The sequence below is a fragment of the Numenius arquata genome, chromosome 1, assembly GCF_964106895.1.
Source record: "Numenius arquata chromosome 1, bNumArq3.hap1.1, whole genome shotgun sequence".
Lineage (NCBI taxonomy): Eukaryota > Metazoa > Chordata > Aves > Charadriiformes > Scolopacidae > Numenius > Numenius arquata.
The window spans coordinates 803672-816404 of record NC_133576.1 but is presented as its reverse complement, the minus strand read 5'-3'; the positions used below and the strand labels follow the sequence as shown (position 1 = coordinate 816404).

The 12733-nt window shown below is 47.3% G+C and overlaps 1 protein-coding gene across 1 annotated transcript; it reads left to right on the top strand.

Moving 5' to 3' along the window:
- Positions 1-439: 439 nt before the first annotated feature.
- On the top strand, positions 440-11986 carry LOC141467030 (C-type lectin domain family 4 member A-like). Its single transcript, XM_074151362.1, is given in 8 exon segments — positions 440-506; positions 5714-5827; positions 9389-9481; positions 10102-10253; positions 10479-10600; positions 11309-11444; positions 11447-11488; positions 11969-11986. Coding segments are annotated over 8 exon segments (744 nt in total).
- The last annotated feature ends 747 nt before the right edge of the window (positions 11987-12733 follow it).

The window sequence follows — 12733 nt, the reverse complement described above, 5'->3', positions numbered from 1 at the left end:
AAAGGCATGAAAGTAAGGGAAGGAGAGAGAGTTAAAAAAAAAAGGATGAAAAAAGGAATAAACAAGGGATCTTAAGAGGAAACCTATCAGTTTGTTTTAATTTTTTTTCCCCTGATATGGGGAAAGGAGTGCAACTTCCTTTTCAGTTGTTGGGTTCTCTTTTTTTCTTTTCTCTCTCAGAAGTTTCCATAGTGCCGGGGTTGATTTCCTGGGCTAAGAAGCTGAAGATCTGTTCAGAGATTTCTGAGCTCCCAGGAATTCTCAGGTTATTGCCAGCGCTTCCAGTGTTCAGCACAGCCTAATTTGACAGAAGGTGAATGAGCAGGTGGGAAAGGATCAGTAACTTATTTGTGTCTCCCTCCTGAAGCAGGGACCAAAAAGGCCCACCTTTTACAAAGGCAAAACTGAGGACAGGGATCAGTGATCACACTGTGATTGAATGGCATCAGAAATCACGTATGCTGAGGTGAAGTTCAGGAATGCACCACCAGCTGCAGTGGCTGAAGGTAAGCAATGGGTGGTTTATTCAGGGGAATGGGACTGGGGGGGGTGCTGAAGAACAGGGCATGGAGACTTTTCTGACATGACTCTAGTTCCTGTCTGTTCTTGACAAATTGGTGAAAAAAAGGAGTTGTCTATGACTACAGGAGCAGGAGACTGGAGGAGGTTTGAAGTAAGAGGGTGAAGGAATGTCTGCAAGAGGAGAGGTGGGAATCATTAAGTGGTTGGAGTTGCAGTGTGAAAAAGATGACTATTGGGAGCACAAACAGGTTTCAAGTGAACATTCAGTAAGGAACATATTTGGGCTCCCTTAGTCCCCTGGTTTCAACACCAACAGCGGCGAATGGTAAAGGGTCCAGGATAGTTGCTTAGCCCTGGTACAATGCAGGCAGTAGTTGCCTCTCTGTGTGTTATCTACTCTTGGATGGGAGTAATTTTTTGACAAATATTGAGTACCAACAATAGATATTATGGTTTATTACAAACAATCTGGTCTGTCACAAAGGTGGAGGGGCTCGCAGGGCAGCAAATAGCTACAAACAAGCCCAAGCCCTGGCTGCTACTGCTCTTGCCTCTGAGAGAGTGAGGCTACAGATTCCCGCTTACGGAGAAAGCAGGAGTAGAGAACCAACATGCCTCCTTAAAGTAGAGCAGTCAGTTGCCCTCTGTATCTTCATGAGAGGTGGCACTGGCTGCAGAAGCTTATAGTCCCGTTGTCCTTGGTTGATTGAGAAATGGTCTTTGGAGAAGAGAGACCCAAAAGTTAAAAGGAATAATGGGCTTAAACGAAACACCCTAAAGTACACAGAGGAATATTTATCTACAATCCAATTCTGTGATTGATGTCTATCACCCCTGAAAAAATAATTAACACACCAAACAAATAAATTTTTATTGCTATCAAAAATCATGGTTGTAAAATGGTGCCTTTACTGGGCTTTGTGCAAATTTAAGACCTGTTCTGATCAGTATGTATTCTGTAGTCATTATGCCACAAGTAGAAACACATAGAGATGTTCCATGTATGGCTCATTGCTTCCACCCTTAAATACAGGACCGTACACAACAGCAAGTTCCAGAGGGGTGAAAGTATGTGTGTGTAAATGAATGAATGAATAAATAAATAATTACTATTGCCGCTAAGGATATTGCATTGTAAAACTGAGGTAAAGTGGTAGATAGGCAATCTCAAACAGAGCAGGTATCAGCTCCAGGTTATTCCTTGCCTGCTCTGCGACATGAGTCATGGAAATAAACAATATACATACTCCTGACTAACTTGAAAGCTCACTGGTTTTTGACGCATCAAGATTAGCTGGCTCTGGTTACAGCTAGCATTTCCATCATGGTAAGGTGGGGGTGATGGAAGTTCCCTATTATGTTCCCAGTGACCTATTCCAAAGACACCTAATCCAGCCATGTTTGCTTGAGCTGCTGGTGGCAGACTCTTGCTATAGGTTTGGGTGTGTGCTTGAGGTACTCTTGCTTCTCTGTCATCCTTCTGAGTGGTTACTCGGGCCATGCAGACTCTGTGTTGGTAATGGTCAAGCTCACCTGGATTTTCCTATTCTATAGCCTCTTCTAGTTGGGCTCTAGAGATAACAAAATTGACAGTCATTGAATGATAGAGAGGAGAAGTCAGCAGTTAATCAAACAATGTATAATCTGTGTCAGGAGGTGGCAGGTACTACCAGGATGGGTTTCACACCACAGTGCAGTTAGAGTTCCTGCATTTCCAACCAGGATTTCCAAGGTAGAAACATAGGCATCTGTGCGGCACAGCACTTGTTGCATGTGCCTAGGAGATGTTGGATTATGTGCTGAAGAACCAACATATGCTGATCAGGTCTGTTGTGTTATGATCATGCTGGACACATTGCAAGCATGCAGACCAACTGTAGGAAACATTTTGCAGGGAGATTAACCCACTGAGTAGGCACAAAATCTACTGCACTTCAGTTATACTGGTGAGGTGCATGCATGCTGGCAGTGCTCTCTGCGCCACCTGGGTGTCAGTGTAGGATGCACAGATCTGGCTGGGCACAGGTTGAACAGTCAATCTGTGGACATGCAGCACATCAAAAAATCATTTGGACTGTTCAGATCTACTGTCTAAAATTAACGACTGGACTCCAGATCATGATCCGTGTCCTTGTTTTCACTACAGACAAAAACTCTGACTAGAAAAACATGATTTAGATAGGGAAATCCGATCTTGTCTGTCTATGAACATTTTCTCTTCTGATAATGAAAGATGATGATTTTTGCCTTGCTGTAACAGCTCCCCCCAAGCTTTTGGTAAGTACTCAGAGAGCTTCCCTAGGTTTCTGCAAGTCTTGCTCACTAGGCATGGCTGGCAGGCACATGTGGCTGTTGGCAGGCTTTGAAGTTTCATGCTGACAATGAATAAGGTCTCTCTAAAACTTATCATTAATATCTGTCTCCCTTAAAACTTCTTTGCTCTGGAAAAGGAGGTTTGTTACTTATAAGCAATATCAAGGTGTAGTGAAGATATGCAGGGGAAAAATTAGAAGGGCAAAAGCCCAAGCAGAACTTGGCTACCACAGTTAAAGATAACAAGAAGAGTTTTTTTCAGTATATCAATAAAAAAGGAAGGCTAGGGAAAATGTCGGTCCACTAAAGAATGAGATGGGTGCCTTGGTGGTGGAAGACACAGAGAAGGCAGAGTTGCTGAATGCCTTCTTTGCTTCGGTCTTCACTGCCAAAGCTGCCCCTCGTGAATCCCAGACCCTGGAGACAAGGGGGAAGGTCTGGGGAGAGGAAGACTTTCCCTCTCTTGGGGAGGACTGGGTTAGAGACCACTTGGCCAAACTAGACATACGTAAGTCCATGGGCCCTGATGGGATGCACCCACGAGTGCTGAGAGAACTGGCAGATGTTATTGCTGAGCCACTCTCCATCGTTTTTGAGAGGTCTTGGAGAACAGGTGGAGTGCCTGAGGACTGGAGGAAGGCAAATATCACACCAGTCTTCAAAAAGGGCAAGAAGGAGGACCTGGGAAACTACAGGCCAGTCTCACCTCTGTCCCTGGGAAGGTAATGGAGTGATTCGTTCTGGAAGTCATCTCCAAACACATTGAAGAACAGGAAGTTATTGGAAGTGGTCAGCACGGATTTACCAAGGGTAAATCGTGCTTCACCAATCTGATAGACTTCTATGATGTTATAACTGGATGCCTGGATGAGGGAAGAGCAGCAGATGTCATCTACCTTGACTTCAGCAAGGCTTTTGACACTGTCTCCCATAACATCCTCATTAGGAAACTGAGGAAGTGTGGGCTAGATGAGGGGGCAGTGGGGTGGATTAAGAGCTGGTTATGTGACAGAACTCAGAGAGTTGTAATTAATGGAGCAGGGTCGAGTTGGAGGCCTGTAACCAGCGGTGTCCCCCGGGGGTCAATACTTGGTCCAGTTTTGTTCAACATATTCATCAATGACCTGGACGAGGGGACAGAGCATAGCCTCAGCAAGTTCGCTGATGATACCAAACTGGGAGGACTGGCTGACACTCCAGAGGGCTGTGCTGCCATCCAGCGTGACCTGGACAGGCTGGAGAGCTGGGCAGGGGAGAACATAATGAGGTTCCACAAGGGCAAATGTAGGGTCCTGCACCTGGGGAGGAAGAACGCCAGGCATCAACATAGGTTAGGGGTGGATCTTCTGGAAAGCACTTCTGAGGAGAAGGCTCTGGGTGTCCTGGTGGATAGTGAACTATCCATGAGCCAGCAATGTGCCCTTGTCGCCAAGAGGGCCAATGGGCTGCATAGGGAAGAGTGTGGCCAGTAGGTCGAGGGAGGTCATTCTTCCCCTCTGCTCTGTACTGGTGAGGCCACAACTGGAATACTGCGTCCAGTTCTGGGCTCCCCAGTTCAAGAGAGACAGGGAACTACTGGAAAGAGTCCAACTTAGGGCAACAAAGATGATTGAGGGATTGGAGCATCTCCCTTATGAGGAAAGGCTGAGAGAGCTGGGACTCTTTAGCCTGGAGAAGAGAAGGCTGAGGGGAGACCTTATCTATGTTTACAAGTACCTAAAGGGTGGGTTGAGGGAGGATGGAGCCGGACTCTTTTCAGTGGTTGCCAGTGACAGGACGAGGGGCAACGGGCAAAAGCTGGAACATAGGAAGTCCCATTTAAATATGAGGAAGTACTTCTTTCCGGTGAGGGTGGCAGAGCCCTGGAACAGGCTGCCCAGGGAGGGTGTGGAGTCCCCTTCTCTGGAGATTTTCAAGACCCGCCTGGATGCAGTCCTGAGTGATGTGCTCTGGGCAACCCTGCTTTGGCAGGGGAGTTGGACTAGATGATCTCTAGAGGTCCCTTCCAACTCTGACAATTCCATGATTCCGTGTCATGCAGTGAGCAGTGCTGTCTCTTTACCCTCCTGTTTGCCCTGGCTTGTGTACCTGTCACAACCTAGAACAGTCTCATAACAAGTGTTTACTTCTCCTTCCCAGTGACCCATTTTCCAGCCTGCTCCCAAACCTTCTCAGTACTGGCAGTGTCCTTCTAGTCAAAAAGTCAGGCCCTTGACAAGGCTGAATCTGAGTGGCATACTCAGACTTCTGGACACAGCCCCAGGCATTCAGCCTGGTACAGACTAATTTTACTACATCAAATCTCTGAACCCTGGCTTGGAAAGCAGAATGGAAGGGAAAAAAAAAAAATTTCTCTTCCAGTGATTCTGTGGCACCATCAGTTTTGCACATTTTTGGTCTCCTGCCCTCATTCAGCTTACAGCAACCTTCTACACAGAAAGTCCAAAAAGCTAAGAAGGGACTGAAGCAGGCATAAAAGTTTTCTGGGGAGAAGGCAACATGAAATCTTCATGTGAATGTCTCAAGTATCATGGATAGAAAAAAGTTTAATTTGGCAGCTCTGGGCTCAATCTAGAAAGACATGGTTTCACTCCAGATTGGAGGCCATGTGAAGGCATCACCCTCAAACACCAGCAATTAGCATTCCTAGCTCACCAACAGGGCTGGGGCTGTGAACAGTGTCACTGAACCTGACTTTCTCCAGAGACCACAGAGATCCCTTGCTCTCTCCCAAACCATGTAACTTCCACATTGGAACTGAAATTGTTTTTTTTTTTTTTTTGAGCAGCTTTCCTTTGAGTTGTACATCCTTGGTGTGTGGGCTGACTGAAGCATAGTTGACTCTGCTGTTGTGTTTGATGTGTTCCTTCACTTTTAGTTCCTCCTGAGACGAAGAAACGTGAGCACCATTCCCAGAAATACCCCCCTTGGCTCCCATGGCTGATCTCACTGCTGCTCCTCTTGGTGTGCATTGCCCTTGTTGTTCTCCTTGGTGAGTATATGGAGGCTGGTTACAGGAGGGAGGTCTAGGAGAAGTGCTGGGAGGAAAGCAGAGAAATCAGAGCCTAGCAGAGAACATATTGCAAACAAAAGGGAGCTTTTACTCAGAAACTGTTTTGTTGTGAGAAAGGCAATGCTGAAGAGAGATGTTGGCAAGTGCCAACATTTGGGCTCAAAAAACCCAAGTGTTGAATATTTGAATAGTATGTTTAGGAGAAAAATCTTCCCTGACTACTTAAATGTTGGGGATTTAGGGGTACAGTTGCAACATGACACAAACTTCTCTCTTGCAGGCCAGCCAAACCAGATATTTTGTCCAACTGGTATGCAGGAGCTAGGACTACCACAGCATTATGCCAGATGGTTCTGTTGTGCACACCCTCTTTCTTAGAATGATGGAAAGAGTTTAGGTGGGTAGTGACTTCTGGAGGTCTCTAGTCTAATGCCCTACTTGAAGCATGGCCATCTTCAGAGTTTCAGGGTTGTTTGGACTTTCTGTAAGGTCTCAGGCTTTTCTGTCCTGACTTTGTATATGTCTGCATACATCCCCCAAAATCTTTCACTGTTTACTCTGAGGCCTTTTCAGTGTTCCCAGGTTGCAAATCCCCATCTTGCATGGCCTTTTTGGAACTGTGGAACAATTCTCTACCTGCATACCACACAAAAAGAACTTACATTCAGCAGAGGGGAAAAAGCCTAGAGATGGCAGCACAAGTGTCTATACAGGCAGCTGGACCTGCACTTGAGCTCTCTAAGGTGCTTTGACACACTCCATGTCCTAAAGGAGCAAACAGTTTCTTACAATTAGTCCTGGCATCTTCAGGATTAACTGCACAGTGGAAGCTCTCACATATTTTTAGTGTTAACTGCATTCTACTAGAATAATTCATGAAAAGTGACTCTTGCACACAAAGTTTGTGGAGATTGCGATCACTGTTTCATTCTCGTTTTCTGCTAAGGATCATTCATGGCACGTTTGCACAAATTGTCACTAAAGATGATGGATTCTGGAAGAAGGCATGTTGTCAGGCTAAGTTGTTGCCCTTCTTTTTGCTGTCATTAGTTCCCAAGTCCTAGATGTTTGTACTGCTTTGTTCTCAAACGTATAACTTTTCACAGTACTCAGTTAAATGGTTGGGGAGGTTTAGGGTAGGCTGTTAGAGTCTAATACTGTCTTTCAACAGCTTGAATAGCTGTTCTTTTAGCTATTCAACACATGGAAAGTTTAATCTTTAATGGGAAATTTACTTATCCAAGTTAATTGTTGTTACATAGGTGTCCTGGTTTGAGGTAAGACAGAACCAACTTTCTGTTCAGTAATTTTACATCTTAGCTAGGCCTCTTCTAACACTCTGAAATTAACAGCATCCTGTGGAGAAAACTGTTTGCTTTTAGAGTGATAAGACCAATGTTTGTGCTCCATGCCAAGGAATGGTAGGCAGAGAGGCTCTTGCTTATACATATTGCTATAACAACCAAGGTCAGCTAATTTCGTTATTTGTTCTGTTGGAAGGTCAGAAATGGAAAAGCGCAGAGGGGTCCAACCTGCAGGGAGGAGCGGACAGGAGAGGTGACCCAAAACTAACCAACAGGGTATTTCATCCCATCTGCATCATGCTCGGTATAAAAGCTGAGGGTCAAAGGGTCAGCTCTCTTTCTTCAATGGCCAATGTCCAAAGAGGACCCTGTCAGTTCATCTGCCTTTGATCCCCATCCGTGTGTTCCTGACTCCAGAGCTGGAGCACAGTTCCCATCCGTCACTGAGTCCAGCCTGGGACTTCCCCAGTGCCTGCCGGTGATGTTCCTGAGAACTTGATATGGTTTTGTATATATTGCATCTATTTCGTTATTTCTTTTTTATTTTATTATTAATATTTCATTAAAGTAGTTTAGTTCCTTCTCAACTCATGAATCTCTTTCTCTCTCCTCCTTTTCTTCTGGGAGCGAGAAGTGGGGGGAGAGCATCTGTCGCCATTGTAGGCCAATTTGGCCTGAGTGATACAACAATGTATTTAAGTAAAAAGACAAGGACCAATTGCACTTAGCAGAGGGTAGGGATTGCAATGCACAGGTACAAATCACAGTACAAATGTGATTCTCACTACTAGTCTCTGCAATGTGCTCAACATCAAGACACTGGCTGTCCCCAGTGACCCAGGAAGAATATGTGGGTTAAAGCCAGCTCGGGCCCATTGCTTTCTTCGGAGATATTTTTGTTAGTCATTCGGGTTTTTCACACTATTTTGGGCTGAGCCACATATTAACTCACCCCATGCTGGTCTGCCTAACTTAGGAAGACGTTGCCATTTTTGATTTTTTAGAGGGATGAAGAGTTACACAGCTGATCAATTCACTCAGCTGATACAGCTCGTTGACTCATTCAACTGAACTAGAACAAAGTGTCCCCTTTGTGTTGAGATGAGGTCACCTTTCTTTGCAACAGGTGTGGTCAGCCATGCATCACCCTTGCCCCTCTCCTCTGAGCCTTCTTTCATTATAGGAATTCACTCATCAGGCACAGGGACCACCATGATTACTCTACCCTCCTCACTAGTAACAATATTTCTAAATGAAATGGCTTATAAAAATAGACATCTCTATTACTTAGCACAGCCTGATCAGCTCCCAGTTAATATCCCTGAGTGTTTGAGTTAGTGATAAGTCCTTCGGGTTGTGGATATGGCCAGCTGACATTTGCCACCAACTCTATATGATTCCTCGTAAACTGGCTATTAAGTCCTAGAAGTTTACCTTCCACCCTTGTTTCAGCAGCTCTAGCTGAGTGTGATTACCTTCACCCAGACTGTCTTTATTGTTGATGAAATAGGCCCATCTGATGTGTTACTCATCCAGACTACTGTTGATGTCTAGCTTAGGAAGAGATAAACTATGCCACTGAAGTGCTGCTTTTTAGTCACTGGTTGTAAAGAGATTTAGACAGGCGCTTGACTGTAGGTATCTACATGGTAAATGCCTGGGGTTGGGTGGAATCAATAGCACCCTTTCTGGCATGTCCTCAGTGTGATGTCCTCCCAGTGGTCCTTCTGCTCTCTGGCATGGAAGATTGTCTCTTCCTGCCTGTGATGGCAGCCATGCCACTTGTTTGGGCTAGTTTTCTCAGGGTCATGGGCCGGGGATACACTAACCACACACCTTCAGCTCTACAGCACCCGAGGGGGCCTGATGTCAGCTGCTCAGTGCTGGGAGAGGCTCTGCTGACAAACCACACGCTAGCTACAGTCACAAGGCACTCCTTGGGTGGATTGAGGGCTTCTCTAACTTTGGTGGCCAGGTCGTCCTAGCTAGATCTTGTCAGTTGGTGGGCAGAGGAGTCCTTGTGGGCAGTTGTAGGATGCTGGGAACAGAAATGCCCATTCCCTTCGCTGCGAGGATGGCAGTTACCACTTATGAAATGGTAAGAGGCAGCCCAAGGAGAGCCAATGCTGAGACTGTGCTTGGTGGGGAAATGGGGAAACAAGGGTGAAGCCCAGAGATGGTGTGTGGGGAGCTGCAAGGAAGGGGTAATCCTGCCGCCTTTCCTCTCCCTTTCTAGTTGCTCCCTTCTTCCATAGCGGTGACCAGCACACAGTCCTGCAGCAGAAATTCACGGAGTGTCAGTGCATCTTGGCGGTGCTGCAAGGCAAAGGTCAGTAGTGCTGGCAGGGGTGCAGGAGGTCTTTGGGATGGGGACAATGAATGCTGGGGTATGCTCTGACAGCAAGCAGCAGTGGGACCAGACTCCAGAGAGGCAGACTCCAAAGGGGAGAGGTACGAAGAGAAAGGATTTCCTGCTAACAGCTCAGGTGGAGGAGAGGGCCATGTTAAGGTGTCCTGGAAGGTAGAGTGGGCTGTGAACTCTGATAAAACAAAAGGGACAGTGTACAGCAGCACAGGAAAGGTTAGCAGGGGAGCAATAATAAAAGTGCAGCTCTAGTCAGGGAAAGAAGCGATATTCCCTGTTTTCTAGGGCTAAAGGCCTAAAGGAGAGCATATAACGAGAAATCAAACCAGATCACCAAAATAACTTTGTCAAGCCAAGACCCGAGATTGTGTTACAAGGATTACCATGGATTTGTGTAGACAAAGCTCACTGGTCATACTCCAAAGCAACAGGAAGAAATGTCTGTACTAACCTTGTTTATTCAAGCCTTTTCTGTCAGGAAAAACGATATAAGGAGAACACGACCATTGTCCCTGAGAACAGGGATTCTTGCAGTCACTCTCTCTTGTTATTAGCATTCACATCTGTGGTCTCTCCCTACACAGAGCGAGGCTGGATGTGCTGCCCAAAGGGCTGGAAACTCTTTCAAAAAAGCTGCTATTATCTGTCGGCTGATAAAATGCCCTGGACTGAGAGTGTGCAGAACTGCTCTGGGATGGGCTCCCACCTGGTGGTGATCAACAGCAAAGAAGAGCAGGTAGGTGCAGGGCTGAGCGAGGGGAACAGCAGCCAGAGACACAATGCCAGGCCCTGAAGGGGACTCAGGTCCCCTCCTTGCTCCTGCAGGGGATGGAGGATGTTCTTTCTGCACCCCTTCAGCACCTGCTCCCCTCTGCCACCAGCCCCACTCCACAGGGACTTCTGCCGCCCTCTTCTGCTCGGTCCTGCACCTCATGGACGTTGCACTCTCCCTGATTTCCAGGTTTTCCTTACTAATGCGCTACAACAGGCTCCAAAAAGAGTGAATTTCTACATCGGTCTGCATGCACAGAAGGTGGGACAGTGGCAGTGGGTGGACCAGACTCCGTTTAATGAGAAGGCAGTGTGAGTATCCCCGGATGGAGAGTGTTTGGTGCAAGAGAGTAGGAGAGATGTGAGGGTGTCTATTGGTGCATGAGAGAGAGGTGAGACAACTCCCTGTGAGAGGACAATGGCAGAGCAGGAGTGGGTTGTATATGCACAGCAGGCTCACGTAGCCCCATCCGCGCTGGTTAGTGGTTGTTAATTAACTACCTGTGATGTGGCCATCAGCGCTGTAGGCACTGATGAAGCTGCCTCTCACCAGCAGGAAGAACCCTTCAGAGATGACCAGCCTTGCCTGACCTCCATATGGCCCCCACCGTGTATACGTGCACGTATATGCACAGGCATGGCCAGTGGTGTGACACTGTGGGAGAGATGGGGAGAGATCAGCAAGGCTGTCCTTGCTGTGTCTCCTCTGGGGGGACAAACTTGCCCTGGAGGCAGACATGTGTGTCTTCTGGGTGTGAAGTGCATGGGGTGAGTGGTGGTGAGCCGTTCCCCTGACTAGGACTGAGCAGGGCCCTGTTGTGCTGGCTGTAGGAAGAAGGCAGGTTTCCGCATAAGACTGGTGCCAGTGGGATAGCAGAGGGGGAGGAAGAGTACTGGTTTAGTCCATGAACCAGCATCTGGATTTTTTCTCTCTTCCCTCCCCACAGCATCCTGCTGTGGTCTGTTCCAGCAGTGCTCTACAAGGTACGTTGGAGAATAACATGTCTGTCTCTGTCTCAGGTTCTGGCGGAAAGGTGAACCTAGTAATGTGGATATTGAGAAGTGCGTTGTAATCCATACAATTTCAGAAATACACAACTGGAACGATGCCCGGTGCGAGAACCATTATCGAATTTGTGAAGTTGCAGCACTAACTCTGATGGAGCGACGCTCATCCTGAGTTTAACTGAGAAACGAGCAGTGAGCTGGAAACAGCTCAGGGCTGGGTTGGGAGGGGTGGGGGACCCTGAATCCTGCATTTTCACTCTGCTGGGTGGGATGATGTGAGTGGAAGTGATATTACCCTGTGTCCAGCATCCCCAGTGCATGTATTGGCTCAGGGAACACATGAAGACTCAGGGTCACCAAAGCAGGTCCTGGGCTCTTGTGCCCTCTTCTCTCTGAGTGGGTCCAGCAGCCATTAAGCGAAAAGAGGTCGAGTTCTCCAGAAAGAAGAAACAGGAACGGAAGACAGATGTTCAGAGCTGAAATTTCCTTTGTCTCCTCAGGCAGAGGTGTCTGCTTTTTCTTGTGGCTCACAGAGAATGTCCTCTAGTTGCACGGGTTTTGCTGAACAAACACTGATTTCATGTACAAGAAAAAATACAATATTAGACCAATGAAAATGCCTCTGTGCTCTCTCTCTCTCTTTTTCTCTCTTTCTCTTTCCCCCCCTCTAAGCTGCAGATGTTTGTATAAGCACGATCAGAAGATGTTGCTACACCAGGATAGAGCCTTAGGCAACTACTGCAAGACAGGTCACATCCACCTAATGAGAGGAAACCCCTCAGAGACAACGTGGCTACACAGTCCTATTGCACACAGCCAAAGCTCTGAAGGGGACTGGGCGCAGGAAACCAGCACTAGGGATATTATGAGCATTTGCTTCCACGGTTGAAAGTCTTGCCTGGGAGGGTAACGGGAGCTTGCGCCAGGAGTCTGAGCTGCACATGGTTGACCAAGTACGTGGAGCTGTCCCCAGCAGCAAAATGACTGCAGCCTTCAGTGTCACCTCGAGGCAGAGCTCCTCTGCCCACCTGAGGGCTGATCCCAGGCTCACCTGATGTAGCAGCCTTCCTGGGAGGCCGACAGGCCAGGCCAGACCATGCAGCAGAGAGGCAGAAGGGGTAGGGCTGCTGCTGCACATGAGGTGCCTACCAGAAGTGCATTGCCTGCTGAATTGCCTTCGTGTCCTGCTGCAGACCATATGCCTCCGTGGATCACACCTTTTCTCCACCCATTCCCACTTCCTGGCCCGTGTGTCCCCACTTCTATTTGCCTCAGGAAACATCATCTGCCTGAGCTTTCTCGACCAAAGAGTGCCAGCTCCCCACACAACAATGGTGTGCATCTCCTGGCTGTGCGACTGTCGCACCTATGGAAGTGAATCCTCTCTCTGGGTCCCAAAGAGAGAGGAGAATTTGTACTGGAGACAAGGTGATCAGG